This window comes from Sciurus vulgaris, assembly GCF_902686455.1.
Source record: "Sciurus vulgaris genome assembly, chromosome: 17".
Lineage (NCBI taxonomy): Eukaryota > Metazoa > Chordata > Mammalia > Rodentia > Sciuridae > Sciurus > Sciurus vulgaris.
Window position 1 is genome coordinate 27,033,539 of NC_136478.1, and position 25,425 is coordinate 27,058,963.

Sequence of the window (25,425 nt, forward strand, 5' to 3'; positions counted from 1 at the left end):
GTCAGACCTGAGTCGGCCCCAGGCCTGGAGAGGGGCCCCTTGCCCCAGAGCACCTGCAGTGGCACTGCAGGGCTGAGGGGGCACACGCGCAGGATGGGGAACCAGCCAGCAGGGTCTGGTCCTGCGCAGGCCACCACCCCACCCCACAGGACAGAGCCTCTTGCCCACACGCTCTTTTGCCCAACTCTTTTTTTTTTTTTTTTGCGGTACTGGGGATCGAACTCAGGGCCTTGTGCTTGCGAGGCAAGCACTCTACCAGCTGAGCTGTATCCCTAGCCCTTGCCCAACCCTTTTTAAAGATATTTTATTTAGAGACAGGGTCTCACTGAGTTGTTTAGGGCCTCGCTAAGTTGCTGAGACTGGTCTTGAACTTGCGATCCTCCTGCCTCAGCCTCCTAGCCGCTGGGATTACAGGCGTGCGCACTGCTTTTCATCTCTGTGTAGTGTGGGGGGAGCAGGTGGCATGGCCGAGGGGTGGGGCCTGAGAGAAGGAAGAGCGCTGAGTGTGGATGGAAGTAGAAAGCTGGCCTTTAAGGGTTTGCTCTCGGAAGCAGGTGTGTGTGGCTTTCTGCAGGTAGGGGATGAGGCAGGTGCCCCCATGTCCAGAAAGAGTACTGGACAGGTCCTTCCAGTCAGCTTGCCAGGCACCCTCTGGGAGCCTGCCATGGTGGCCCCTTCTCTTTTGGGCTCTCATTCCCCCGGTTCTAGGGCCATGTAGCCTGGCTAGTCGGGGGGCAGACCAGTTGGCAGGCCAGGGATGGAGGTGGTGAGGGTGTGTGCAGCACCTCCTGGGCTCCGTGCTGTCTTGGGGCTGCTCAGAGTTGGGGTGACTACCAGGACCACTGAGCATCTACCCTCCAAGCTTCTGCTGAGGCCTGAGGCATGTCGGCACCAGCCAGGCACTGGGGCCCCCATGTCACCTAACAGTCCCTGCCCCCACTGGAGCCCACCCAGCAGTGGGGAAGACAGTGGCGAACACAGCCAGTCAGCAGGTGCCAGGGACAACAGCAAAGCCAGAGACGAGGCCCTGGCAGGGAGGGCGTCTGGGGACACAAGGGAAGCCTCCCAAGGAGGCAGCGCTGGAGCCTGGGGCTGTCTGGGGAGAGCGGGGCTGTGGAGGGGACACGGTTAGGTCTTGGCGGAGTGGGGGGGTGAGGGCCACACTTTCAGAGGACTCCCCAGTGCCTTTGGGAGGGTCTGTCAGTCCCTCAGGACCCGGTGCCTGTGCCTACCCCATACCACCTGCTGAGCTCCCCAGCGGCCAGTGTGACTCCACTCTGCTGCCCCTCTGGTGGCCAGTGGGGCCAGATACACATCAGGTGCTCTGCAGCCTCGTGCCGACCAGGCCAGGCCCTCGGCCCCACGCTCTGCTCCAGGCCTCAGGGCCATCCTGGCAGGGCACTGCCCTTTCAAGGTGGGGAAGCTGAGGCCAGGGAGGAGAAGTCACCTGAGCTCGTGGAGTGCCTCCTGAGGGGTGGGGAGGCTCACCTGCCAGGGGTCGCTGAAGGCTGGGGGTGACGGACGCTGTGTGAAATGTTCAGGGTCACTGGGGTCTTTCCCTCCGCCCTCAGGGGACCCCTGAGGACCCCGGCATCAACCAGCGGGCCCTGCAGCTGCTCTTCTCCGAGGTGCAGGACAAGGCGTCGGACTGGGAGTACACCATCACCGTCAGCGCGGCCGAGATCTACAATGAGGTCCTCAGGTGGGCAGCGTGTGGGAGCCCGTGGGTGGGCAGCAGGGTCTTTGGGCGGGGGGAGTCCGGGTTCCGCAGGGGCGGTTGAGCAGCCTTGTCCCAGCCACCTCCTGACTCAGGAGGACAGGTGGTCCCAGCGGAGGCCGGGCTCTCTGACCCGGCCCGGGAGGTGCTGCCCACAGGTTCAGTACACTGGAGGCCAGAAACGCCATCCAGGGACTTGCGGGGAGCGGTCTGTCTCCACCTCTTCAGCTGAGTGCAGGGGAGAGGCTAGGGGAGAGGTGGGCTTGATGGCCAAGGAAGGTGTGATGGGCAGGGGACATTCCAGACGGGGGTGGGGTGTGAGAGGAGGGAGCAACTGTCCTGCCCACCCTCCAGGGACCTGCTAGGCAGAGAGCCTCAGGAGAAACTGGAGATCCGGCTGTGCCCGGATGGCAGCGGGCAGCTGTATGTGCCGGGGCTGACTGAGTTCCAGGTGCAGAGCGTGGACGACATCAACAAGGTGAGGGGCTAGGGGTCCTGGGGCTTGGGAGGTGCTGCGGGGAGGCCCTGGGCACGAGCATGGCTGCTCGGTGGACAGAACCAGCCTGGAACCAGGCTCTGCCACGCCCCGAGTGCTCTCGTGCGAGTCCCCAGGCCTTCTGAGCCTTGGTTTCCTCATCTGAGACGCAGAGGGTGACATCCCCCTCACAGGGCTGCTCTTGGGGTGGCATCCTGAAGCCCCCTCTGAGCCTGTGCCTCTGGCTGACCCCAGGTCTTTGAGTTTGGCCACACCAACCGCACCACCGAGTTCACCAACCTGAACGAACATAGCTCGCGCTCACACGCCCTGCTCATCGTCACCGTGCGCGGCGTGGATTGCAGCACAGGCCTCCGTACCACCGGTGAGGGTGGGCGCTGGGCAGCCTGGCCTGAGGGCGGCTGTGGTCCCCACCTCAGGCAGCCCTGACCTGCCTGGAGCCCTCCCTGCAGGGAAGCTGAACCTGGTGGACTTGGCTGGCTCCGAGCGCGTGGGCAAGTCGGGGGCTGAGGGCAGCCGCCTGCGAGAGGCACAGCACATCAACAAGTCACTGTCGGCCCTGGGGGACGTGATTGCTGCCCTCCGCTCCCGCCAGGGCCACGTGCCCTTCCGCAACTCCAAACTCACCTACCTGCTGCAGGACTCGCTGAGTGGTGACAGCAAGACACTCATGGTGGTGCAGGTGAGGGCCCTGGGGGAAGGGTGGCACAGTCCTCGGTGCTGTGCAGGCACAGGACCCTGGTCTTTGGCAGCTCCCATCCTGGCCACATGCGCCCACCAGTTGTCTCCAGGAAGCCGTCTGGAGTCCTGCGGCTGGGAGATCCCTCCACTGCTGTGGGAGCAGCCAGCTGGCCTGGGGTGGGGTGCGAGCTCTCGTGTCTTCCAGGTGTCCCCCGTGGAGAAAAACACCAGCGAGACGCTCTACTCCCTCAAGTTTGCTGAGAGGGTGCGCTCTGTGGAGCTGGGCCCTGGGTCCCGCCGCGCAGAGCTGGGGTCCTGGTCGAGCCAGGAGCACCTGGAGGTAGGCGGGATGCTTCACGCTTGCCTCACACATGCAGTTCACAGGCGGGGGAGGTGGGGCCCAGCCTTGAGTGGTGGGGAAGAAGCTGCCTGAGGCCTGGAGCTAGAACTTGAACCCGACCCAGTAGCCTTTAACCCAGGCCTTCTTGGTGGTCATGGGTTGCCAGGGAGCTGCTCCACAGGACTGGCACATGGTGGGCACCAGTGCAGGAATTGGTTTACTCCTGTGCATATGTTGTCTCCCTTAACTCTCACACTGACTGAGGCAGGTGTATCATGATGCCCATTTTGCAGATGAGGAAACAGAGCTTTAGGAATGGGGGTGGGGAGGCACAGCAGGGTGGGAGGGGAGGCGCCAGGCAGCCATGCCCACCTGCCCTTCCTGTTCTCAGTGGGAGTCAGCGTGCCAGACTACACAGTCCTCAGCACGAGCCCACTCGGCCCCCAGCTCTGGGACCTCTAGCCGCCCAGGCTCCATCCGGAGGAAGCTGCAGCCTTCTGGTGAGATTCCCCACATAAGGGACGGTCACAGCCACCAGGCTGCCCTTACCTGGATGGGCTTTTTCTTTCCTTATTTAAAAGACTAACTTTAGAACATGCCTCACACCCTCCTGCCCCAGGAAGTAGTGAGGGTGGGCAGTACTGTGTCCATTTTATAGATGGGAAATCCAAGGCCCCCCAGAGAAGGGGGGTATCAGGAGGAGCCCACTTTGTGGTCCCCTAGCTGGGACTGCTGACTCAAAGCCCAAGGCTGCCTGGGCTCCTGTAGTAACAACCTCCCAAACAGGCCTGGTTGTCTCCTGCCCTGGGCCCTGGCTCCTGAGGGTGGAAACGCAGGGCTTTCCATGTCCCAGACGAGTGGGCCCCACCACCAGACTATAGTCCAGGCTCCTGCCTTTGCTTGGCTCCTCATGGGAAGGCCTGGCCTGTCCCCCAGTCCGAAGGGACAGGGCAGCAGGGTCCTGGTCAAGGGCAAGCCCAGCAGTGAGACGCCTGTTGCTTTGATTTCAGCCTGACGGCTGGGGCTGCAGTGTCCAGGTGAGTGTGGGGCCAGCGGCCCAGGCTGTCTGCCTGCCACCCACCTGCTGCCCGCCTGGGTGGCAGGGCTGTGCTGGTGTTCAGCTGCTTGGGGCTGGCCTGTCCTTCTGCTGCTGCTGTCCTGTGCTGCTGCCCCTCCTGTGCTGGCGTCTGCCCCTGCCGTGGCACAGGCATGGCTGCAGCATGGAACACAGGCTGATGATCCCTGCCTCTCCTGCAGGGAAGTCACGGCCGGTGCCTGTGTGAGGACACGCCATCCCGCTGGGCCCGGAGCTGCGCCCTGAGGCCTTGCTGGCCTGCTCCTGCGACAGCGCCCGGACTGCAGGAGGTGGATGCTTTTCGGCCCTGCCCTTTTCAGAGATAAGAAACACATCCAGAAGGAAGTAGTGTCTCTCGGCTGTGGCTCTGGGCACGATGTCGTGGGCTGGAAGGGCAGGCAGGGATGGCCCGCTCCGCCTGGCAGGCCTGAGCTGTCCGTGGGAGCTGGGCCTGGAGGGGAGGGCAGGAACGCGGGAGGGTGGCCCTGGCCCAGGCTGGCCTGTCTCCTCTCCTCAGCCTGCAGGCCTGGCAGCCTACTCCTAGGGGTAGGCTGATGCCCCAGGAAGGCACAGGAACCATGGGACCAGGGCCGAGCTGGGGGCAACAAGGGGCAGCTCTGCCCCCTGCTCTCCTCCTCCGAGGGGACCCCGCAGCTGGGCGTGTACATAGTGTGCCTAGGTGTACATAGACACCTGGTCCTCCTGCCACAGGGCCAGGCTGTATTTATGGCTGGCAGAGGTGGCCAGTGGGTGGCCTGTGTCCCCCACACCTGCCTGGTGCCAGGCACTCTCCTTGCCCACTGGCTTCTTGACATTTTCCTCCCTATGAAATCCTATTTAAAACTTTTGGAAGCTTAGCCATTTTTACTTATTAAAATAAAAACCTTTTACACAAGTGTAGTCTGAGAGTTGGTCTTGGGAGTCCCCGCTGGTTGGATTGTAGGGAGCCAGGGCCTGGGCATGGCCTGTTGCCTCCACACTGCTGGCTGGTCACCACAGCCCTCAGGACCTAGTCTCCCAGGAACACACATCCTGAACAACTGGGGGAGGCAGGATCAGCACTGCCTCACCCCAAGTGCCTTTTTCTGTTGTTCATGGTCAGTTACCCTTCTGAGAGGCCCAGCGTGTGCCTGTACCAACTGCCCCTCCCATGGTGGATTCGCGTCCATGTTGTATTCAGGACACTGAGGCCCAAGCTAAGACTTGTCTAAGGCTTGCTGAAACTACCCCACTACTGCCCCTCTGCCCTGGCCTTCCTGTCCTGGGTGAACTGGCCGAGGGAGAGCACCAACAAGCTCCCCTTGTGCCTCTAGGACCCTGACCACCAGTACAGCTCCCACCCCCCATGAGGCTTGTGCTGGCCTGCACTTGGTCCCAGTCCCAGGGGACCCCATGCAGAAGCTCAGAGGGCCCCTCCTTTTCTTGCAGGGGCTGCACTACAGTAGGGCAGGAGGGGCTCCCTTTTCAGGGATGACCGCAGGGCTGGGTGTGGCTGGCCAGCCAGCCCTGGGGCCTGCTGGAGGAAACGAGGATGGCACAGCTGCTCTCCCAGGCCTGTCCTAGAGGCATCTTTGGGTCCAGCCTTGTGGCACCCTGCGGTGCACAGCTGCTGGGTCTGGGCCTCTTCAGGGCCTGACGAGGCCCAAAGGACAGCTGGGAGGGTGGCTGAGCCAGGCAGTGGCCCCACCTGTTTCCCTTAGCCACAGGAGGGGCTGCCCTCTTCTTTCCCAGCCGGAAGCGGCCTTTCCTGTTGCTCTGCTGCCCCCTGCTGGCTTGGAGAGGTGAGCCCAGGTAATCGCGGGCCTGGGGAGCCCATGAGGCCGGGGATGCCCCTCTCACAAGGAAACCAGGGAATAGTTACAAATTTAATAAAATTTGCCTTATAAATTACAGCAGCAGCCCCAGGGCTCTGTTTGCTGCCCCAAGAAGCAAGAGTTGGGCAAAGCTGGCAGCTGGTACTGGAGAGGAAGTTGTCTCAGAATCCGGGCTGTGGAGGTGGCCAGTGGGCCAGCCCTGCCTCCAGGATCAGTGCAGGGCAGGGGCCAGCGGACTCATGGCCAGAGGGCTCGCAGAACGGGAGGGGTGTAGAGGCCAGGCCCCGAGGGCTGTCCGGTGCCCCACCCACTGGTTCCTCAGTCCAGACTGGCCATGAGCAGGTGCAGCTCGCGGAAGGCACTGCCATGTCGGCCACTCAGGCCTGATTTGCTCTTGACGAGGCCACTGATGCTCTTGAGCTGCTTGTAGCAGAGCCGGCACTTGTGTAGTCTGTGGGCAGAGGGGTGGCAGCTGAGGCAGCCAAACGGCCACCGTGACCCCCACCCAGCCTTGGGACCCTGGCTGTCCTAACAGCCCTCCTCCCAGGGGAAGGCTGCAGCCCCAGCAATGGGAGGAACCCAGGCTCCAGTTACGCCCTGCGCCAGACACTGTGCTTCCCACGAGCCGCTGTGTCAGACCATGGAGGTACAGGCCCCTGCGTCCCTTAACCTGCTGTGGCGCCCCTGCCCCAGCACACTCTAGCCCTCACCTCTCCTCGCGGCTGATGTCCACACCCACGGAGGGTGGAGCTGCTAGGATGTCAGTGATCAGGGGCAGAAATCTCTGCAGGATCAGCTTCAGGGAGGTGCAGCCTGTCTGGACATAGCTTCAGGGACAGATGGAGAGTGTCAAGGACAGACAGACCCAGGCCACACACTCTGGCCACTAGGGGCCTGCCCCTTGCTATCCCCACAGGCAGGCCCGCCTCCCTACCTCTCATACTTGCTCTGCAGAAGCTTCTCGACTTGTGGCAGCACCGTGGTACACAGGTCCAGCTTCCAGAGGGAGCTGGGGAGAGGCCGGGCGTGGCACCGTCAGGCCGGCCCTGCCCACCCCTCCCCTCCCTGCACGGCCACTTACGCTTTCTGGTTGAGGATGTTCAGGAGGTCCACCACCACCGACAGGTCACTGATGGCCACTGCAGAGTCTACTGACGTCTGTGCAAACAGAGCTCCATGAGCAGGTGGAACGTGGGGAGGCAAGAAGGTGGGGTCGAGTGTCACCAAGACCACACGCCCAAAACGAGGAGGGCAAGGCCCAGCAGGAAATGGGCACTCCACGAACGGCAGCTGGTGCACGACCCGGGCGAGCGTGGGGCTGCCCATGCCCTACAGGGCCCTCTCGGTGCGGCACTCGGCCAGGCAGCAGGGAGTCCGCCCAGCCCCAGGCAGAGAGGGCACTTGCCTTGACGTCGCCCGTGGTCCAGACAGCCCGCACGGTGTCCAGGTTCTTGTGGCGGCTGGTGAGCACCACACACATGGTGTCGTGGCCTTTGCGGATCTGGGACATGGCATCCTCATCCACCAGCTCCGCCTGCTGGGGGATCTTCACAGCCTACGTGGGATGGGCACCCAGATGCTGGCACGGAGCAGGTGGCAAGGCTCTGCCCTCGCCCATGGGCCTCCACCCACCCCACACTAGGTCCCACTCACAGGCAGGAAGTCAGAGGCCTTCAGCCCGATGGGCTCGTTCCGCGTGGCAGGGATGATGGCGGGGTCACCCTTGGGTGCAGGCGTGGAAGTGGTGACTGGGGGCTGGGGAGGGACCTCAGGCTGAAGGGAGCAGAGGATCAGCAGGTGGCCACCCTGGGCTCCCTCTTTGCCTCCTAGCAAGGGAGGCCCCGACCCTGGCTCAGGACTCCAGCCCCTCTAAGCCCCACGCCACACCCCTTCGGCTTGGACGTACATTTGGCGCTGGGAACTGCACATCCATGGCCATGCTGGGCTTTGCCACCTCCTTGGCTGTGGCTGTGTCTGGGGCAAAAGGAAAATGCACTGGGTCAGACGAGGCGAGACTGGTGGGAGAGGTGGGCCCAGAGTGGACTCTAACCAGGGGGAAGAGCCAGGGAGACCGCCACTGTGCAGGCTAGGCCTCTCCTCCCGTCCTTAGATCTGTTTGTGGATGGGACCCAGGAGGTTCACAGCCACCTCGCTAGGAATGAAGCAAGTGTGCACAGGGAGGGGACAGTGGCCGGCGAACAGAAAGCGGAGGGAGGGAAACCAGCCTGAGTAGAGGGAAGACAGTGTGCTGTTGGGATGTCCCACCCACCCCTCCACCTCCACCTGACTCCCAGCCAGGGCCTGGCTTCCCCCTGCTGTCTGCTCCAGGCCCCAGGCCTCCTCTCAGCTCCTTCCCCACAGCTTCTTCCTCTCCTCACTGGTCCTCAGTCCTCAGAGCCTCCCCTTAGCCCCATCTCCAGCAGCCTGGTGACCCCACATTCCTCCGCAGCACATGTCCCCAGGCAGACCCCCGTGGGTATCTGTCCACTGTTTTTCTCCGACTTCAGGCGCAGGCCTCAGGGAACACCTGCCTGCCTCCCTCACATGGTCACCAGGGCCTTGCCCAGCCCAGAACCCAGGAGGCACTTTTGAGCAGGTAGAAGGATAAGATCCAGTGGGGAGAGGCTGAAGTTGTCCCACGAGAGGGGAGGCCAGGCTCTGCCCCAACTCACCGTCCTCCGGGGGTGCTGGGAAGGGCTCACTTCTTTGGGGTGGCGTCCGGCCTGCCGAAGCAAAGTGGGCTGGCTGAGGACCCCAGGCTCCTGTCTGGAGCCCTCCTGGCCATGCCAGCCTGGGGCCCAGGGCCTAGTCGGATGATGAGACGAAGATCTACCCAGGCAGTGACCCTGCTCCCGACCCCAGAGCCCAGCCCATTGCTCCTGTGGCCCTCCTCAGCTGCTGGACCGCTGCTGGGGTGCCATGAGCACAGCCCAGGGCCTGGGGCTAGCGGGACTAGGGATGAAGACCAAGGGCCCCAGCCACAGTGAGGTGGTCCCTGGGAAGGAGCCCTGGCCTCATCTCAGCGGGACGGGCGCCTCACTGATGCTGTTCTTGGGCTGGAAGATCTCCGTGTAGTCCTCGGTGTTCTGGATCTCCGCCCGGGACTCCCGCTCGTCACGGTCGTCCTCACTGCTGGGGCTGCGACGCTCACTCTCCGAGTTGTGCTTCACCCTGGGTGCAGAGCAGAGCCCTCAGAGGCCGGGCCCCAGGTGCGGTCTGGGGCTGCCCCCGCCAGCCTCCCCCAGAGCGCCCACCTCTGAGGTTTGCTGCAGGTTGTGCTGGGCCGTTCATAGATGCGCCGGAGGGGGACGCTGGGGTTGGGCAGCTGCTGTGCCAGGGGCTGGCTGTCCTGCACAGGGTCCTGGGCCACTGTGCCAGTCCTGGTGACTCGTGTGAGGTCCACCACGTAGGAGGAGACATTGCTCTGTGAGAAGGCCACGCCTATCTGCAGAAGGGCAGCGCTGGGGTTGGGGACTGGAGCCACACCCAGCAGGGCGGGGACAGGAGCAAGGGGGCTAGGTGAGGGGGCTGTGGCTTGGTAGAAGGGTGGGCAGCGTGTGCCTCGGCTCTCTCACCAGTTGGTCATTGCAGATGGCCAGGTCGGCTACCTTGCCCCAGTTGACAAGGACCACGTCGAAGCAGCGCTCGGGCTCCCAGCCATAGACGCGCAGCGAGTCCTGACAGCCGCTGTACAGGCAGCAGCCGTCGGGGTTGAAGAGGACACTCCTGGGCCAGGCAAGAGTGGCGTGGGTCCTAGGCACTCAGCCTCTCCCCACCCAGAACGGGAAAGGTGGGGAAGAGGCCCAAGGGGACAGGAAGGTGCAGGGATGTGCATACCTGACGGGCCCGGGCTCCCCTTCGATACAGCTCACCACCTGGAATTTCTCCAGATCCCAAAAACGGATGGTCCTGCAAAGGCAGTCACCCTGTGCGGGACGCCACTTCCTCCCACAGCCACACAGGCCTGCGGCCTCCCCCGTCCGTTTCCCTTCAGAGACCTCTGCCCCCAGAGCCACAGGGAGCCTGGTCCTAGGCACGGCTGGCCATGCACGGCAGCAGCAGGGTGACATGACCCAGGCTGAGCTGTGTGGCCCTGTCCACCTCTGGCCCCCAGTCATGGGCCTCCCTGCACTAAGGGAGCCTAGGACACCGAGACCCAGGCACAAAGGCTGAGGGAGAGGTGGGGCTTGGCCCAGATGGAAGCCCACCCCACCCTCACAAGGTAACCAGAAGATAACACCCAGGAGAGAGGTGGGGAGGGACAGCAGCCAGCTGACCCCTGCTCCTGCTCACCTATCAGAGCTGCCAGAGGCCAGGAGGTACTCGTTGGGGTGAAACTCTACCACATTGACAGGCCCCGTGTGACCAGGGAATTCAGACATCATCTTGCCGGCAGTCAGATCCCAGAGCTGGGGATGGGGAGGGTGGGGTCAGGGACAGGACAGGCACCCGGCTGCCAGCTCTCCCTCTGATCCTGCCGCTGTGGACTGTGCCTGGACTCAGGGCACGTAGCACCATCAGGAGGGCAGAGTCAGCCCCAGGGACCAGCAGACCTAGGCCCCGACCCGTGCTGGACTGGGAGCTACCTTCACCGTGTGGTCGTCTGCCGCGGACGCCAGCCACTTCCCGTCAGGGCTGAACCGGAGACACCGCACGGCCTGGCTGTGTCCCTGCAGAGGAGAGAGCACGAGGCTCACCGGAAGGCTGGCTGGCTCCTCCAGCCCTGCCCCATGGGGCCTTCCTGGGGAACAGGCACAGAGGGGACGGCAAGCCCCAGCCAGGTGTCTCCACAGGTCACCACGGAGGTCAAGATCAGGGGCACATCCTCCAGGAATAAAGTATCCCATGGCCCTTTCCAGAGATTAAAGGCCCTCTTTTAATGTAAAAGGCTGGAAACCTCCAAAAACAACTGCTCGTTGAGTCCCGTGCTGCCATGCTCGCATGGCTGGGGCCCCTTCACCACTGACACGCCACGTGCCTGCGAAGCACAGCACGGAGCAGCCTGGTGGCTCAGCCCCAGCGACAGCAGAGAGTCGCCCACGTTCCCACCCACAGTGGACTGTGCTGCCCCCACCCCGAGATCAGGCACCACGCCAGGCTCCTGATAGGCCCAGAGGGCGCTGGGCTTACCCTGTACCGGAAGACACAGCCTTTCCTCCTGATGTCCCAGAGCTGTGGGCAGGAGAGCAGGGGGGCATCAGGTCAGGAGTGCTCCTGGAGCCCCCCAGAAGGCAGTGTGCCCTGAGCAGGGGCCTCTGCGCCTCCAGGCTGTGACGGCCACCGTGACAGACAGAGGCTGGGGACCTCCCACTTAGCTGGGCGTTCAAACCCGTGTCTGGAAAGCACCTGCCTGTCGCCTTCCCCAGGGCGTGGGTGCTGTGGCAGGGAGGACGTCCCCAGACAGGTGGAAGCGCATCCCCCAAACACCCTCCAGGCAGCTGGGCCGCGGCCAGCCCAGTGTCTCACCTTGATATTCGTGTCCTGGGAACCGGAGGCGACGAACTCGCCGTAGGGGTGGAAGTCCAGGCTGCAGATGTTGGCTTTGTGTCCCATGAGTGTGCGCAGAACTAGCCAGCAGGAGAGAGCAGAGCCGGGCGTGAGCCGGACCAGCCGCGCGATTCAAACCCACCGCCGAAACCAGAGCCCAGGTCTCAGGAGGGGCGCCAACCAAGCCCCACCAGCCCTGCCACTAATACCCCCCTTTTCTCTTGGGGGATGGCAGCCATTTCTGTCATTACTCAGCTCCCCAGAAAACCTAGCACAGTCCTCAAGGCCTGCACCCTGGCTCGTCCCAGTGTGCCCGAGTGAGCGGAGCCTCAGAGGCAGCAGAGCCAGTACCTGAGCTCAGCCCAGGCTCCTGCTGTGAAGCCCACTGTCCACAGGGCAAGCGACCTGCCCGAGGCAGTGCCAAGGAGACACCAGTGGACATTGCGGCTGCAAAGAAGTAGCTTGGTCAAAGAGAGAAATCCAGGAAGGCTTCATGGAGGTGGTGTCTGAAGCGACATCAGTGAGAGGAGGAGGGGCACTGCTGGGTGAAGTGGAGGGCATGTCTGGGGCTCTCACTGGCCCTCTGGGGTGACGCTTATCCATGGGATCTTTAGGGTGGCCATGAGGTCAAGTGGAGGGACCAGGAAGGGCTGAGAGGACACATGGCAGGCACAGCTAAGGGCAGCACTGAGTGCCTCCTGCTGCCCCAGGAGCCACACCCCTGTGCTTTAAGGTTTGGCAGGCAGTCTTGTGGCCAGGCCAGGCCCAGCTGGCATCAAACCCCTGTTACAGTCTCAGGGTCTTCTCTGGTGTCACTCAAAGCTGTCACGTCTTGCTTTTTGAAAGATTTACCCTTCCACTGTCTAGATGAAACTGATCAGCCCACGAGTACTGGGCCATGGGGTGTGGGGGTCCAGCCATCCTTGGGTTTGAGCCAGGGTGAAATCATGTGTCTTGTTAGGTAGTGAGTTCACTGTTGCAGGAGGTGTTTAAGACTTCAGACATCATACTTTAGGAGCAGAAGCAATGGGACCTAAGCGCCGGGTGAATGGAACAAAGGCTTTGTGATCTTCATCCATTCACATCAGGTTGTAAGCATGGGAATCAGACAAAGCAGACTATTCCTGGCTTTGCTCATTGTTTGCTGCGTGACCCTGGGCAATCACTTACCCTCTCTGAGCCTTGTTTGACGGGTTACCGTCAAAAGTGAGTAAGAAAATCATTGCAAAGTGCTTAGTATGGACCTGACATATGCCTAGATAATAACAATAATTGCCAGTTGTAATTACTCCTCTGATTTCTTCCTTGCCTTCATCCCCTTCTGTCTGTCCCCCAGCTAGTCCTCTCCTCCTCAGGTCTTTGAGCGTGTGTCCTGCTTCTCTCTCTGGTATTGGTGACAACGCACTCCCGGTGCTGAGCCATCTGGGTGCCTCCCCTGTTTGTCTGCTGGGCATGTCTGGTGTTCAGCAGGTTCACTTGGCCACATCCAGTCACTGGGTGCTTCTGGCCAGGCAGGGAGGCATAAGGGTGTAGCAGCTGGCTGAGTCCCAACCACAGGCGCAGGGTGGGAAGTCTGCAGGCGCTGCCTCTTGAGCACGTCCTTCACTTGAGCTTTGCCTGGGCTGAAGCTGGCGGTGGGCAGGACGGGCGAGAGCAGGATGAGGAGGAGCTGCTGTCCTCATCCACCTTGGGGACCAAGTCCACTGCTCCACGTGGCCCGAGTGTCCTCTGCAATAGGCTGTGACAGGCACAGGAGCTGGGACTACGCCTCCTTTCCACCCGGAGAGTCTGACAAGGCACCTGGCATGTCTCCAGGGAGTATCCAACCTAGCCACTCTGTGCCCAGAGCTGTGCTCCTCCTGGCTCTTGGCGGCCACGTGCTGCTTGGGTACCATCACTTTGCTGGCTAAAGAGGCCTTGGGCCCTGCTCCCGTCCTCCAACCCACCCACCGACTCGCTCTGCCTCCCATAGCAAGGATCCCGAGATCCAGCCCCGCCCCGCGTGGGCCAGCTTCATGAGACGCCACAGCCTCCTCGGGCCCCGCGCTGACCCGCCCGCACTCTCTGGCTGCGCTGTGGAAAGCTGGCAGGACCACATTCTTCCGGCATGACTTCTGCCCTTGCTCATCTATCCCAGGAGATGCCTGGCTTTGGCTGCAGGATGTGGCAACTGTAAATCCCCAACCTGAGGCAGTAGATGGCAGAGAAGAGAGCACTGGGCTAGGAGTCCTGCCATCAGGATTCAAGTCCCAGGTCCTGCCGCCGGTAGCCACAGGGACTTTATCAAGCTCAGTCCCCTTCCTGAGCTTCAGTTTGCCTGTCAAGTCAGAGGACAGACAGGCAAACTGGCTCTGCGTCAGAATCACCTGGAAGCTCAATAAAGCCACACTTGGGGTCCACCCCAGCACCAAAGCAGGTCCTTGGGGGTGGGGAACAGCCAGGAGCCCGTAGCGCCTCATGCAGCAGGAACCCAGCTCCCTGGAATCCAGAGGTCCTCAGCTTCCGGTCCTCGGCCACTTCACAGGACTGCGCCCATTTCTCTTATGAGAATCAGCAGAGTCGAGGAAGCCTGGCCCCTGCTCTTCGGTGACCTGGGAATGGCCAGTAGCCTCCTCTAGGATTCAGGTCTAGGCAGAGGCATCCGAGGGTGCCTTCTTCTGTCCCAGCTGTGTTCCTCCTCAGTTACAGCCCAGTGTCTGAGAGGAGCTCCTCCTCAGCCTGTCTGAGTCCAGCAAGGCCCATGCACCCTACAGCGTGGCCAGAGGGACCCTATGCTGAGACACATGGCAGGCCGCTACCTATCACCAGAGGGTTCTCGATGGCCACACACATCACTCCAGAGGCCCAGGGTGCCATCTTTCCCCAGGACTACTGACACAAAAAGAGTAAGGTTCTCCAGCACAGTGGACCTCGCTGCTAGGCACATGTGGCCAATGGCCACTGTCCTGCAGCGGATGCAGAGCATGTGTAGGAGAGAGGCCTGGGAGAAGACTGGGAGAAGCCCTGAGGCTCAGCCAGGCACGAGGGGCTCTCTGGAAAGGCAGGCTTGGCACAAGCCCACTCTCCTGAGCTGCAGGGCATGGCTGCCTGCCCGGCATACCCCGAGGTCCCAGCCAGAGCCGCCGAGCAGCAGCGAATGGCTCTGCTTGGTCTCAGAGTGCTGGCCATGCCCTGCTGCACCACAGGCTGACTTAGCTGTTGCACTAAAGAGTGGGAGGATGCACACAGATTCCAGAACAACCTTCTGACACATCCACGGAGCTGGCAGCAGCTGCCGGCCTGAGACAGCCCCGCTGAGAGGAGGCCAGACTCCTGGAGGCCCAGAACCAAGCACGAGTCTCCAGATAGAAAGGACCAGTGGGGACTCGGCTCAGGGGTGAAGACAGACCCACACCGGGCTCCTTGCTGTGAGAGCCCACCACGCCGGGACGCAGATCCTACGAGCTCGGGCGGGGGCGGGGCAGGCCCACAGGAGGGACAGCACTGCCCTCTCAACAGCAGCCCTGGACCTCTCACAATTCTAGGGCAAATGTGTCAGGGACCCGGGGTGGCAGGCAGACAAGGAAGCCAGGAACAGTCACCAGGCCTGGGACAGAGCTCGGAGAAGAGAGCTGGATTGTGGGATGCGCGTGAGGCAAACAGGAGGAGCTTTACTTTTCTGGGACAGAATGTGGAAAAAAAAAAAAAAAACACGGATGAAATAAGAACAAATATTAAACTCCAGGGAAATAAATCAGTTGTGAGTAGCATTCCTGGGGCCTTTACAACATGACCTTGATTAAACAGCAACTGGGGGGGCAATATGAGAAGGCCAGAGGTCACTGTGAGTGTCCTCATCCTCCACACCAGGACAGTATTTTATGTATGTTTTCTTTTTTTCTTGTGCTATTGGGGAGCAAACCCAGGAGTGCTCTACAACTGATCTATATCCCCCTTTTTAAAAATTTTAAGACAGGGTCTTGCTAAGTTGCTGAGGCTGGCCTCGAACTTGTGATCCTCCTGCCTCAGCCTCTAGAGTCACAAGGATTACAGGCATATGCCAGCTTATGGACATGTTTGTTTAAGAAAAGAAATTAGTGTCACCTTGTTTAGAAAAGTAGCAGGAGTTGATCCAACAATAGGGGAAGGACAGAAAGCTGAAGCTTTTGAGAAGGAGCAGGACAAAGGCTCCCTCTCCATATCATGATTAATTCTAGAACTACCTGTACTTTGCTTTTTAAACTTTTATCCAGATGAAAACTAAATTCAAAAACACAAGCAAGCAGATCTGGCCACTCGGGACCCATGTCCCGAGGGCAACAGTGAGCTGGGGCCGAGTGGGCGCTGCCCCGTGAGGACACGTGTGCCAGGCAGCCTCCCCATCATCTGCGAGTCCCACAGGGCCGCTGCAGGTTCCAATCCACGCCCCACACGCACCGCCCATCCACACACCGTTCATTCAGATGTTCTGTGGGCACCTCCGCAGTGCGGGCTGCTCAGGGGGCAGCAGTGCACATGGCTGTGAGGCTAATGGGCGCAGGGTGGGTGCCACGCCACCTGCTCGGTGCCCCAGGAGGGAGGAAGCCGAGCACAGGCACCTACACTTGGGGACGTGAGTTTGAGGCCTACTTTTGGCAGCTTCCAGGTCCCAGACGCGGATGGAGCCCGACTGGGAGCCAGCCACGATGAGCTCCTCCGGGGTGTTGAGGCGGACGCTCTCCACGGGGGACGTGTGACCCGTGAGGCTCTGTGGAGAGAGGTGGCTGCTTCAGTGTTGTGGGGACACCCCCAGCTTTTGCCCCCAACTCAGGGTCCCTGGGAAAGGCTTCGGTGAGAAGTGGCTAGTGTAGGGAAGCTGCCCCTGGGGCATGGCCACTTCTACACGGCCGTCCAGGGTCGCAAGACAACCGAAGCCCAGTCACCCTCCCACCCCTTCCCTGGCATGGGTGTCACAGCAGAAATGGCCCAAACCCTTAGAGGGTGGCAGCTGACCAAGATAAACAGATGCCTACCTTTGGCCCCGAGTCCAGATGACCTCCACCCACCTGTTGTCATCTCGCTCCCAGGGACAAGCCACGGCAGGCACTCACCCTGTCCCTCTGGGTACCAGGCTCCCAAGGGCTGCCCACCCCAGCGGGAGACCCCGCCATGGAACCAGGGGGCCTGGAAGTGACTCTGTAGGAGGACAAGCAGGTTCTCGCCCACCTGAAGCCAGCAGAGCAAGGCAGGGCCAGGCCGGCACCCAGGGTCCCCAGCTTTCTGAATCCATGGTGTCTGCCACTCCCACCTGGTGCTGGTCCCCACACAGCACACTGGCAACTCAATCTGTGTCTGCTAAGACAACGACCCTACTGGGAGGGGGAGGAGAAACTGTTCCTCAGCGTAACTACCTGGAGGCCAATAGTTATGGGCAGCTTGTCGACTCGCAACCAGCTGGGCAGGAGTCTAAATGGGCACAAACTGGCAAAAGCCACCCACATGAGAAATGCACGATCCCCTCCAACCAGCAACTGCACCTTGGCAGAGTCCTCACCCTCTCCTCGCACAAGCCCTCAGAGAATGACACCAACCGAGGTTACTCAGTGTTGGGGACTGAACCCAGGACCCTGCACAGGCTGGGCAAGCGCCCCACCACCACACCCCCAGCCCAGCAGCGGATCTTTCTAACAAGAGGCTGGAGACAACATAAATGCCCATCCAAGGGAACTGGTTCGCTAAGCCGTGTATCCGTGATCACCAGTGCAAGGAAAAACGAGCCAGTCAGAGAAATGAATGAGGCACCTGCTTAGACAAGATAGACTAGTCTCCATGACACTTTTAGGTGAAGAAGATGGAGGATGGTGTCTACAGTATGATATCATTTGTGTAAAAAAGCAGGAGAGGGGAACAGATACATGTATTTGCTCACTGATACACAGAATAATTCTAGAAGGACGTCGAAGGGATTCGGAGCCAGGGTTGCCTCCAGGGAAGGATGTGGAGTAAGGGAGGGAGGGAGGCGTCACTGTTCACCCTCTGTCTTTGGGATGCTGGGCCACATGAGTACATCCCATACTCAAAAGTAAACAAAGTACACCAAACAGGCCTCCTGCAAAGGGAGCACCATGTATATGCGTCACCAGGAAGCACAGAATGCGGCAGGTTGGGACACTGAGAGGTCTGGGTGGCTGGTCTAGGGTGAGTGACGGAACAATGACACAGATGAGGCCAGCTGGAAACTGAAGGCTGCCCTGGTCCCCAAAGACTTCACCCTGCTGCTCTGGGGGACACGAGCACGGGTCATTTCATGTCCCATTTAGATTATTTTTCAACTACATTGATTACTTTGGCAATTCAGGGGAAAATAAAACTTTTGAACCCTACAAACAAAGCAAAACAGACCAAAAATCTCAGTTCCGTTCTTACTGAACCCCAGTGCACTGGGTAGCAGTTCATGTAGGTCTTAGTTCCTTCCCCTGGATCACACAAAAACACCAAAGTGATTAAGTTTCTACAATAAATACCAACTCCCTCCATTTTTTATGCTTATTTGGGCATGAGTCAAAGAATGGTACTGCCCTGCGTTGGCAAGGACGTCGGGGGAAAGGGCAGATTCATATGCTACTGGTGAGGATGTAAACTGATTTCTGGAGGGCAATTTGGCAATAAGTTTTGAAGGTTTTTTAAAAAGTGCATACCCTTGGATTAAATGCAATGATCACAGACATGCTCAAAGCTGTGGGTAGATGAGGATGTTCACCACAGTGTGGTTAGCAGAGCCCAAGACTGGCAACAGCCTCATGATGACAGGGTGTGGCTGAGCTGATTACAGCTCCCCCTATAATGGAATACCAGGAAGCCATTAACAATCATGTTGTAAAAGAATATCTGTTGACATAGGAAAATCCTTATAACATTGTTATTCTTAAAAAGCAGGTTATGTAAGAGTAAATAAGATGGTATTCTGGAGATATATTTTTATACATTTATGTGTATGCATATATGTGTACAGGTATGCGTATCTCAGCATCTAGAAAGGCCCAGACCAAAATATCAACCTCAGTGGTCTTTGGAAAATGGAATTGTCTGCAATTAATTTTTGTTTTTCCCTCCTTTATGCTTTTCTGAACTGATATGGCTGAGTAACTAGGGAAACTGCTATTAAAGAACTAGTTCCCTAAGGGCTTCACCTGGGTCCCCTCGAACCCTTTTGTGGACGGAGGCTGGGCATTCATCAAGGCCAGGCAGGCAGGCCGGGCCCGGGGTGGTGCACTATGAGCCTTTTGGCTCAACCACAGGTCCAGGGCTTATGTGGACTTTGCACACTCTGGAATTCTGTCCCACAGCCAGGTGGCTCCTCCACTGTCCCACTGTCCCAGCCAGCCTAGATTGTCCTGGCCTCACTGAGCAGACAGTGGGGGCAGCACTGCCAGTCCCACCTGGCCTGGGCTGGGCCCCCAGAAGATAGGCGTGTCCTGAGCTCAACAGTGCCTGGAAAGCCACCTGCTCCCAGCCCCCAACCCAGCCCATCACAAGGCCCCTCCCAGGCACACGCACCCCCCAAGCCTCACCATGATGCAGTTGGGTTTGTTGATGGACCACAGGTTGACACGGCAGTCATCCCCGCCTGTGGCCAGCAGCCGCCCGGAGGCTTTACCCAGCACCAGCGAGGACACATTGCTGGCATGGGCGACGATCTCCTCTACATGGAAAGGAAAGGGAGAAGGCAGTCAGGGTCTTAGATGGGGCCATGTGGTGGGGGCCTGCTTGGCCACCAGCTCTGGAACCTGAAATCTAGACACCTCCCATGGGCTATAGGACTAGCAACAGGCTGGGTACGGGCTGAGACCGAGATGACTTTCAATGCCAGTCAGTCCTGTCCCACGCAGGATTCTTTCCTTTTTCTGTATACCAACTGACAATTTGGCCAACTACCCAAGCAGACCTCAGTTTTGAAATATTAGAAAATGAATGTGTGTATTGAACACATGCAGACTCTCTGTTCTTGTCACTATTCCCTAAACAATACAGTGTAACAACTACTCACAGGGCACTTAGGTTGTACTAGGTATTATAAGTAATAGATGATTTAAAGTATCGGGAGAAGTGCACGGCTCTCTGCAAATGACATGCCATGTCATACAGGGATTTCAGCATCTGCAGATTTGGTATCTGCACACAGGGGACCTGGAACCAATCCTACACATATACCAAGGGACAGATAAACTAAATTTTTAAAATTAACTTGCTATTTTTAGTTAACTTTGTCTTAAGAAATATGCTCATGATACTTCTTTCATAATAAGAACAAAAACTACTATGAAAATTTTTTTAAAAGGAGTGCATGCGCTAGCTGCCACCATACACACAGACCCACGCCAGGACACACTTTCAAAACAACACCAGTCCACTCTAGGCGGGCTGTGCAGCTCAGATTCCTTCCTCAGGTGCTGGCCTGAGCTCTGCTGGTTGCTACTGTGTGGCCTCAGACAAGTCACTTGTCCTCTGAGGTGGGTCCTTATCTGGTAAATGGGATGACAGTAGTGCCTGCCCCAGGGGTTGCTGCAGGTTTGCGGGAATGTGTCCCTGAGCTGCTGAGGAGAAAGCTGCTGCATGGGGTGCTGGGAAAGCTAAGGGCTATTTGCCCCAAGTGTGGCTATGAAGACCCAGGCAGGCTTGGGGTGGGCTCTGGGAGGAGGGTGCAAAAGGCGGCAGACAGAAGGACGGGGTAGGGTGAGGGCTGACCAGACACAGTAGGAGATAAGGCCTGTGCGCAGCCAGCAGGGCCCCTGGCCTGGGCTTCATGGCCACAGATCTGACTCTCTGGGGGCCACGTGGATGCTCTGAAGGAAGGGAAGTGGCAGCCCAGGCCTCTGAGCCAGTCGCTGGGTAAGTGCCTCCTGGGAACGAGGAAGAGAAAAGACAGGCTCCCCACACAGGGGAGGGAAACTGCCAACGCCCTGAGGCAACCAGTGTTGGCTTGGGATGCACAGGACAAGGGTCCTCGCAGCTGTTCTGCTGGGCCCTTCCTCTGCCCAGCTCCAATGGCAGCCTGCCTGGCTGGCTCTGATGTGGGCGGGCTGCAGAGCACAAGGAGGCTGGGAAAGTGGGCCCAGCAAAGCCAGGCTGCCTGACTCAGACAGGATTTCCAAGATGCCCAGGGGCCCAGACTGCAGGCTTGACCTCACAGACGACACCTCCCAGGGTCAGAGTTCCCTGTAGGCCCAGACGTCAGCTGGGGCATTGGAAACCCACCACGTGGATCCCAGGGAGTAGGGTCCCCTCTCTAGTCTTCACCTCAACCACAGAGCCTCCTATTCTCTGAACAATGGGGCCAGAGATATCTGGGGTCTCTAGCCACAGACACTTGTCTATTCAAAAGTTTCTGCTCAACCCAGCAACAAGGCAGCCCATCTTTTCCCTGAGCACTCTGCCGGCAAGCTTTGAGCCTGTCCCCTCCTCTGAGGCGATTCCGAATCTGCTGCGCCCTCTTCCTGGCCCAACTTGGAGGCCTCCCTCGATGTGCCCTGACTCCGACCCTTACCACTGAAAGCGCTCGCTGGATCTCAGGAATGCTGTCTCTGGAGACAGCCATTATTCATAACAGGAGCATTTCTGGGGTGTCTGCTCTAGGCCCGGCACTGGGAGACTGGGGAGCGAGAGCCAGGGCTCCCGCCTCAGCGCTCCATTGATCAGACAGTTCCCGCACAGGGCACGCAGCTGGAAGAGCCGCAGACTTTGGGTAAGAAACTCCTCTCCTCTAGCAGTCTGACCAGGCAGGAGGCATGCCACAGGAACCAGCGAGGGGGCAAAGGACATGGGCTGACTTCACCTCTGACTTAGCTTGAAGGCCATAACCAGCCATGGCCCACACCTGAGTACCTTTGTGTGTGTGTGTGTGTGTGTGGTGCTGGGGATTGAACCCAGGGCCTTGTGTGTGAGAGGCAAGCACTCTACCACCTGAGCTATATTCTCAACCCCTGAATACCCAATATTAATGCAGACGCATCACGGTCCTCAGTGTCCAATGGCAGCCTGCATGACAGCGACTACTCTGCCCTGCAGCACAAGCCCACATCAGCTTTCCTGGGTGACACATCCCAACCAAAATAGAACACTTTGCTTTCTGGTCAGACATGCTGAGGACTTGCATCCTAGGTGGACGATGCAAAGAAGTGGGCTTCAACAGCTCCATTTGGCCAAGTACCTTCTGACTCTAGAGCCATGAGGGTCACACGATCTTCGGTTCTTCATACAATTGATACCATGGAAACCACTGTACATATGAAATCGTCAGCAGGTGCCCAATATGCCCTCCTGCTTAAATATTCTGATGGCTTGACCTTGCCTTTCAGATAAAGCAACGTCAAAAGGGCTGGGTCCTATGGACACAGGTCCCTGCAGAACTCACTGGCTTCATCTGGCACCATGTTCCCCCTGCTGCTGAGCCACAGTCCATAGCGTCCTTCAAGTCCTTTTAACACACCAAGCTTCCTGCTCCAGTGCCTTTGTGTTTGCTGCTCAAGAGCCTGGAGCATTCTCTGCCCTGGCCTCTACCCTGTCACCCAGCTGACTTACTTACTACACATGTACTACCTTGGAATTAGATAAGGACAAAAATGGATGGATGTGGTTATCTAACTCCTGCCTGTTGCTATCCCCAGGCTGAGCTCTCATTGTACAGTAACCCTGTCTATTTTGTCCCCCTCTGGGTCCCCAGTGCCTGGCTCTACGCTCAGCTATTGAAGTGATAGATACACAATCCCATGAATGTGAAGTTGCTCTGTCCAAAGTATCCCCATACTTTGGGGAACCATAAAAGGATTCTTGCAGAACCACAGAGCTCTGGAGAACATTTTGTACATGGCCCAAGTCTCTTACTTTACAAATGAGGCAAGTGGGGTCCAGCAAAATCTTTGCCCAGGACTTCTTAGCTAAAAAGTGGTGGGGCTATGGCTCAGTGGCACAGCACTTGCCTGGCACAGGTGAGGCCCTGGGTTTAATCCTCGGTACCACATAAAAATAAAATAAAATAAAATATTGTGTCCATCTACAACTAAAAAAGTTTTTAAAAATAAAAAAATGAAAAGTGGTTTACCCCAGCTCCTGAGAACAGCCAGGGACAGTTTGCAGCAGAGGGTTACCAGGTGGAACACATTAATCTGTGCCAACAAGTTATAGCTGGGGTAGGGCCCACAGAGGGGCCAAGGTGTATAGCAGTTCTCCAGATGTGATCTGGGAACCCTTGGGATCCTCAAGGTCCTTCCACAGGGTACAAAAGGACAAAACTATTTCCCTAACAACACTCCGCTGGTATTTGTGTTTTGTACTCTCATTTGCTCACAAGCATATGGTGGTGTTTCCCAGGAGACACATGACATGACGACATCATCACCATGTCCATGTCTGATTATACAGTCCTGTGTTTTAAAATGTCTCAGTACTAATTTCTAACATGGTAAATATTGATAGGTATAACTCCTACCAAGAAAAGCACTTTGGGGTTCTCAAAAATTCTTAAAAGTGTAAAGGGGTCTTAAATCAAAGAGTTTAAAACTATTAGTGTAAAGTAATGGTGGGGGTGGGATGTTCATGCTCAGTTGCATTCCAGAGCCCTATCAGCATCCCACTGTTCACCCCTTACCTTCTCCACCCACATCCCAGGATGCTTTCATCAGTCCAAGGAAGTCTGACTTGGAAGACACATTCTCATTCCATTCTGCCTGGAGGCCTAACTGGAAATCCTGTGCTAAGTGCTTTATTGTTTCAGATCTCACTTGAATCTCATAGCAACTATAGAATGTGGTGTGATTATCTCATCGTACAGATAAGAAAACTAAGCCTTAGGTTAAGTCACCTGTCCATTGTCACCACCCAGCAAAGAAGAGCCACAGTCATGAATTATATCTTGGTCTACCTGGGAGTATCTTCTTGTTCCAAGACGAGACACAGCTGCAGGTTCAGGCTGCCCAGCAAAGAGCAGCTAACAGAATAAACGGGGTGATAAAGAAAAATGAAAACTACTCACGCAACTTCCAGGCTGTCTTTGTGACCACAGGGGTAGCCATCCTTCAGGGTTGGCACCTGAAGCCCCACCCACAAAATGAACTGTGCCTTCTTCTGGGGTGGGGGTGGATCCCCCCCAGATCCACCACTCAAGTTGGCAGAGAGGTGACACACATCCAGGCAGAGGGAATGTCTCCTTTCCTGGCCCTGGACTGCCTGGTGGTTTTAAATCATCCACAGCAGCAACAGCAGCAGCCTGTGCACATCTGTCGGGATCCTGGATCATGGAATATCAGGCATGGGCCATCTCAGCTCAACACTGGGCTTGGAATACAAACAGAGGTGAGGGCTTGTTAGGAAACATTTGGTAAGAGCTATAGCCCCCTGGATCACCAAGGCCACTTAATAAAAATGGACACCCACCAAAGCCACCAGAGTCCGGAGCTGCACTGCAAATTGTTTTTGGAAATTTGCAGAGGGGGCACCTCTGGCAAGGCGACTTAAGAGCGCAGGAAAAAGGCCCTCCCAGAAGCTGGGATAATGGGCAGCAGCTCTGCTACAGGGCTGCCGGCTGCCTGAAGTGCAGCAGCTGCAGTGGGGCGGGGAAGACCACGTGTCTAAATTTCTGGGAATCACTGTTTTCACCTGACGTATTGGATGGTGGGGGTGGAGCCAGAGTCTAAGCTTAGGGGCCCATGAGAGGCACCCCAGAGGCCGCCATTGAGGTCCTCTCTAGGAAAAAATTTCAAAAGAGAGATTGAGGTTCCACTCCCCCAGCTCCTGGTAAGGGAACCTCTCCTGACCCCTGAAATTCCCAAGGACAGAGCTGGTAAGTAGGCCTCCATCTGAGCGTCAGTCGGTATGACTCTTCAACTCTTAAAAAGTCACCTTATGCCACCGCCCTCCCACAGCCGCTTCACCTCTTCCCCAGGAACCCTCTCCCCTGATGTTCCCTTTCTCCTGCCTCCTGTGTCTCCCATCCGAGCACATCTTATCTCCTGAACTCCCTAATTTGGTCCCCACCTCACTAGATCCTCTTTACTCCTCTTGCCCCGCTGCTATCAGCGCCTCCCATTCATTCCTCTTAGGCTTCTGGTGCCCCTACTCATTACCCATCCTCCTCTGACCCCCAGCTCTGCTTCCGGACTCCCTGGCTTTCCCCCTCCAGGCTGGCCCCGTTCGTCCCAAGGCTGGGGCTGGTCCCTCAGGTTCCCCTGATCCTCCCACCCCGCTCGGCTTGCGGGGCACCGGCTGTAGGATCCCCCCGCCCGGAGCCCTCTGCCAGCAGCCCGACCGGCCCAGTCGGGCTCGGCCCAGTCCAGGGCCCATCTTGCCCTCGCCTCCTCGCTCCCTTGCCCACTCCACCTGCAGCAGCGGCTCCCGAGGCCGAGGCTCAGCTCCAGGCGCGACCCCCACTTGCCTCCATCCCCTACCCTGATTGGCCGCTGCTTGACAACCGACCCTCACAACAAAACCTCCGGCCCAGAGCCCCGCCCACCCCGCCTCCCACACCAATCAGCCGCTGCGGACGCTCCGCCTTCTACCAAGATTGGCCAATGGAAGCAGGCGCTTCTGCCGCTTTTCGTGAGTACCCGCCCCCTTACCCTGAATCGGACTAATCACGAGGAAGGAGGGCTCAAGCGACGCCTTTTGGTCTCTACTGTACCAACGCGGGCTGCCATTTTCTGGGACCCGCCTTCGCCTCACGCTTTCCCTTTCCTCCTCTTCCTCCAACCTAGTTTGCGTTTGAATGCTTTGCGCGACGCCCCCAATGGCGGCCGCGCCAATCTCTTCAGCAACCGTCCCGGACAGACCAATCAGCGTCCACATTATTGGAAAAACCAATTCCGA

The 25,425-nt window shown here is 58.3% G+C and overlaps 2 protein-coding genes across 11 annotated transcripts in view; one reads left to right on the forward strand and one right to left on the reverse strand.

Moving 5' to 3' along the window:
- Positions 1–5,204, forward strand: part of KIFC3 (kinesin family member C3) — a 64,316-nt gene extending 59,112 nt beyond the window's left edge. For all 5 annotated transcript variants that reach the window (XM_079117869.1, XM_079117871.1, XM_079117870.1 and 2 more), the window contains 8 exons: positions 1,572–1,702; positions 2,072–2,195; positions 2,448–2,577; positions 2,666–2,895; positions 3,100–3,234; positions 3,626–3,734; positions 4,245–4,271; positions 4,492–5,204. In XM_079117869.1, the coding sequence (XP_078973995.1) occupies positions 1,572–1,702; positions 2,072–2,195; positions 2,448–2,577; positions 2,666–2,895; positions 3,100–3,234; positions 3,626–3,734; positions 4,245–4,249 (864 nt within the window). In that variant the 3' untranslated portion in view covers positions 4,250–4,271; positions 4,492–5,204. The remainder of the gene's footprint in view (positions 1–1,571; positions 1,703–2,071; positions 2,196–2,447; positions 2,578–2,665; positions 2,896–3,099; positions 3,235–3,625; positions 3,735–4,244; positions 4,272–4,491) is intronic.
- A 957-nt stretch (positions 5,205–6,161) lies between these two features.
- Positions 6,162–25,069, reverse strand: KATNB1 (katanin regulatory subunit B1). 6 transcript variants are annotated; one of them, XM_079117893.1, is made up of 21 exons: positions 24,940–25,069; positions 24,220–24,306; positions 23,597–23,893; positions 19,140–19,270; positions 16,219–16,336; positions 11,590–11,690; positions 11,254–11,295; positions 10,710–10,793; positions 10,417–10,532; positions 9,961–10,032; positions 9,699–9,849; positions 9,378–9,568; positions 9,164–9,294; positions 8,796–8,846; positions 8,030–8,097; positions 7,777–7,896; positions 7,529–7,678; positions 7,205–7,281; positions 7,058–7,132; positions 6,834–6,950; positions 6,162–6,574 (listed from the first exon to the last, which is right to left on the reverse strand). In XM_079117893.1, the coding sequence occupies exons 3-21, from the start codon at positions 23,634–23,636 to the stop codon at positions 6,442–6,444; spliced, it is 1,968 nt and encodes a 655-aa protein (XP_078974019.1). In that variant the 5' UTR covers positions 23,637–23,893; positions 24,220–24,306; positions 24,940–25,069; the 3' UTR covers positions 6,162–6,441. The 6 variants fall into 6 exon arrangements, with proteins under 6 accessions (XP_078974019.1, XP_078974018.1, XP_078974022.1 ...); XM_079117892.1 differs by having other exon boundaries at positions 23,597–23,898; XM_079117896.1 differs by lacking the exon at positions 24,220–24,306 and having other exon boundaries at positions 7,777–7,845; positions 23,597–23,898.
- Positions 25,070–25,425: the final 356 nt, after the last annotated feature.

Coding starts and splice junctions, on each gene's coding strand:
- KATNB1 (XM_079117891.1), bottom strand. CDS start 23,636: ATGGCTACCCCTGTGGTCACAAAGACAGCCTGGAAGTTGC. Junction 11,296..11,589: donor CCCAGGACACGAATATCAAG/GTGAGACACTGG, acceptor TCCTGCCCACAG/CTCTGGGACATCAGGAGGAA. Junction 9,295..9,377: donor ACCTGCAGCAAACCTCAGAG/GTGGGCGCTCTG, acceptor CTCTGCACCCAG/GGTGAAGCACAACTCGGAGA.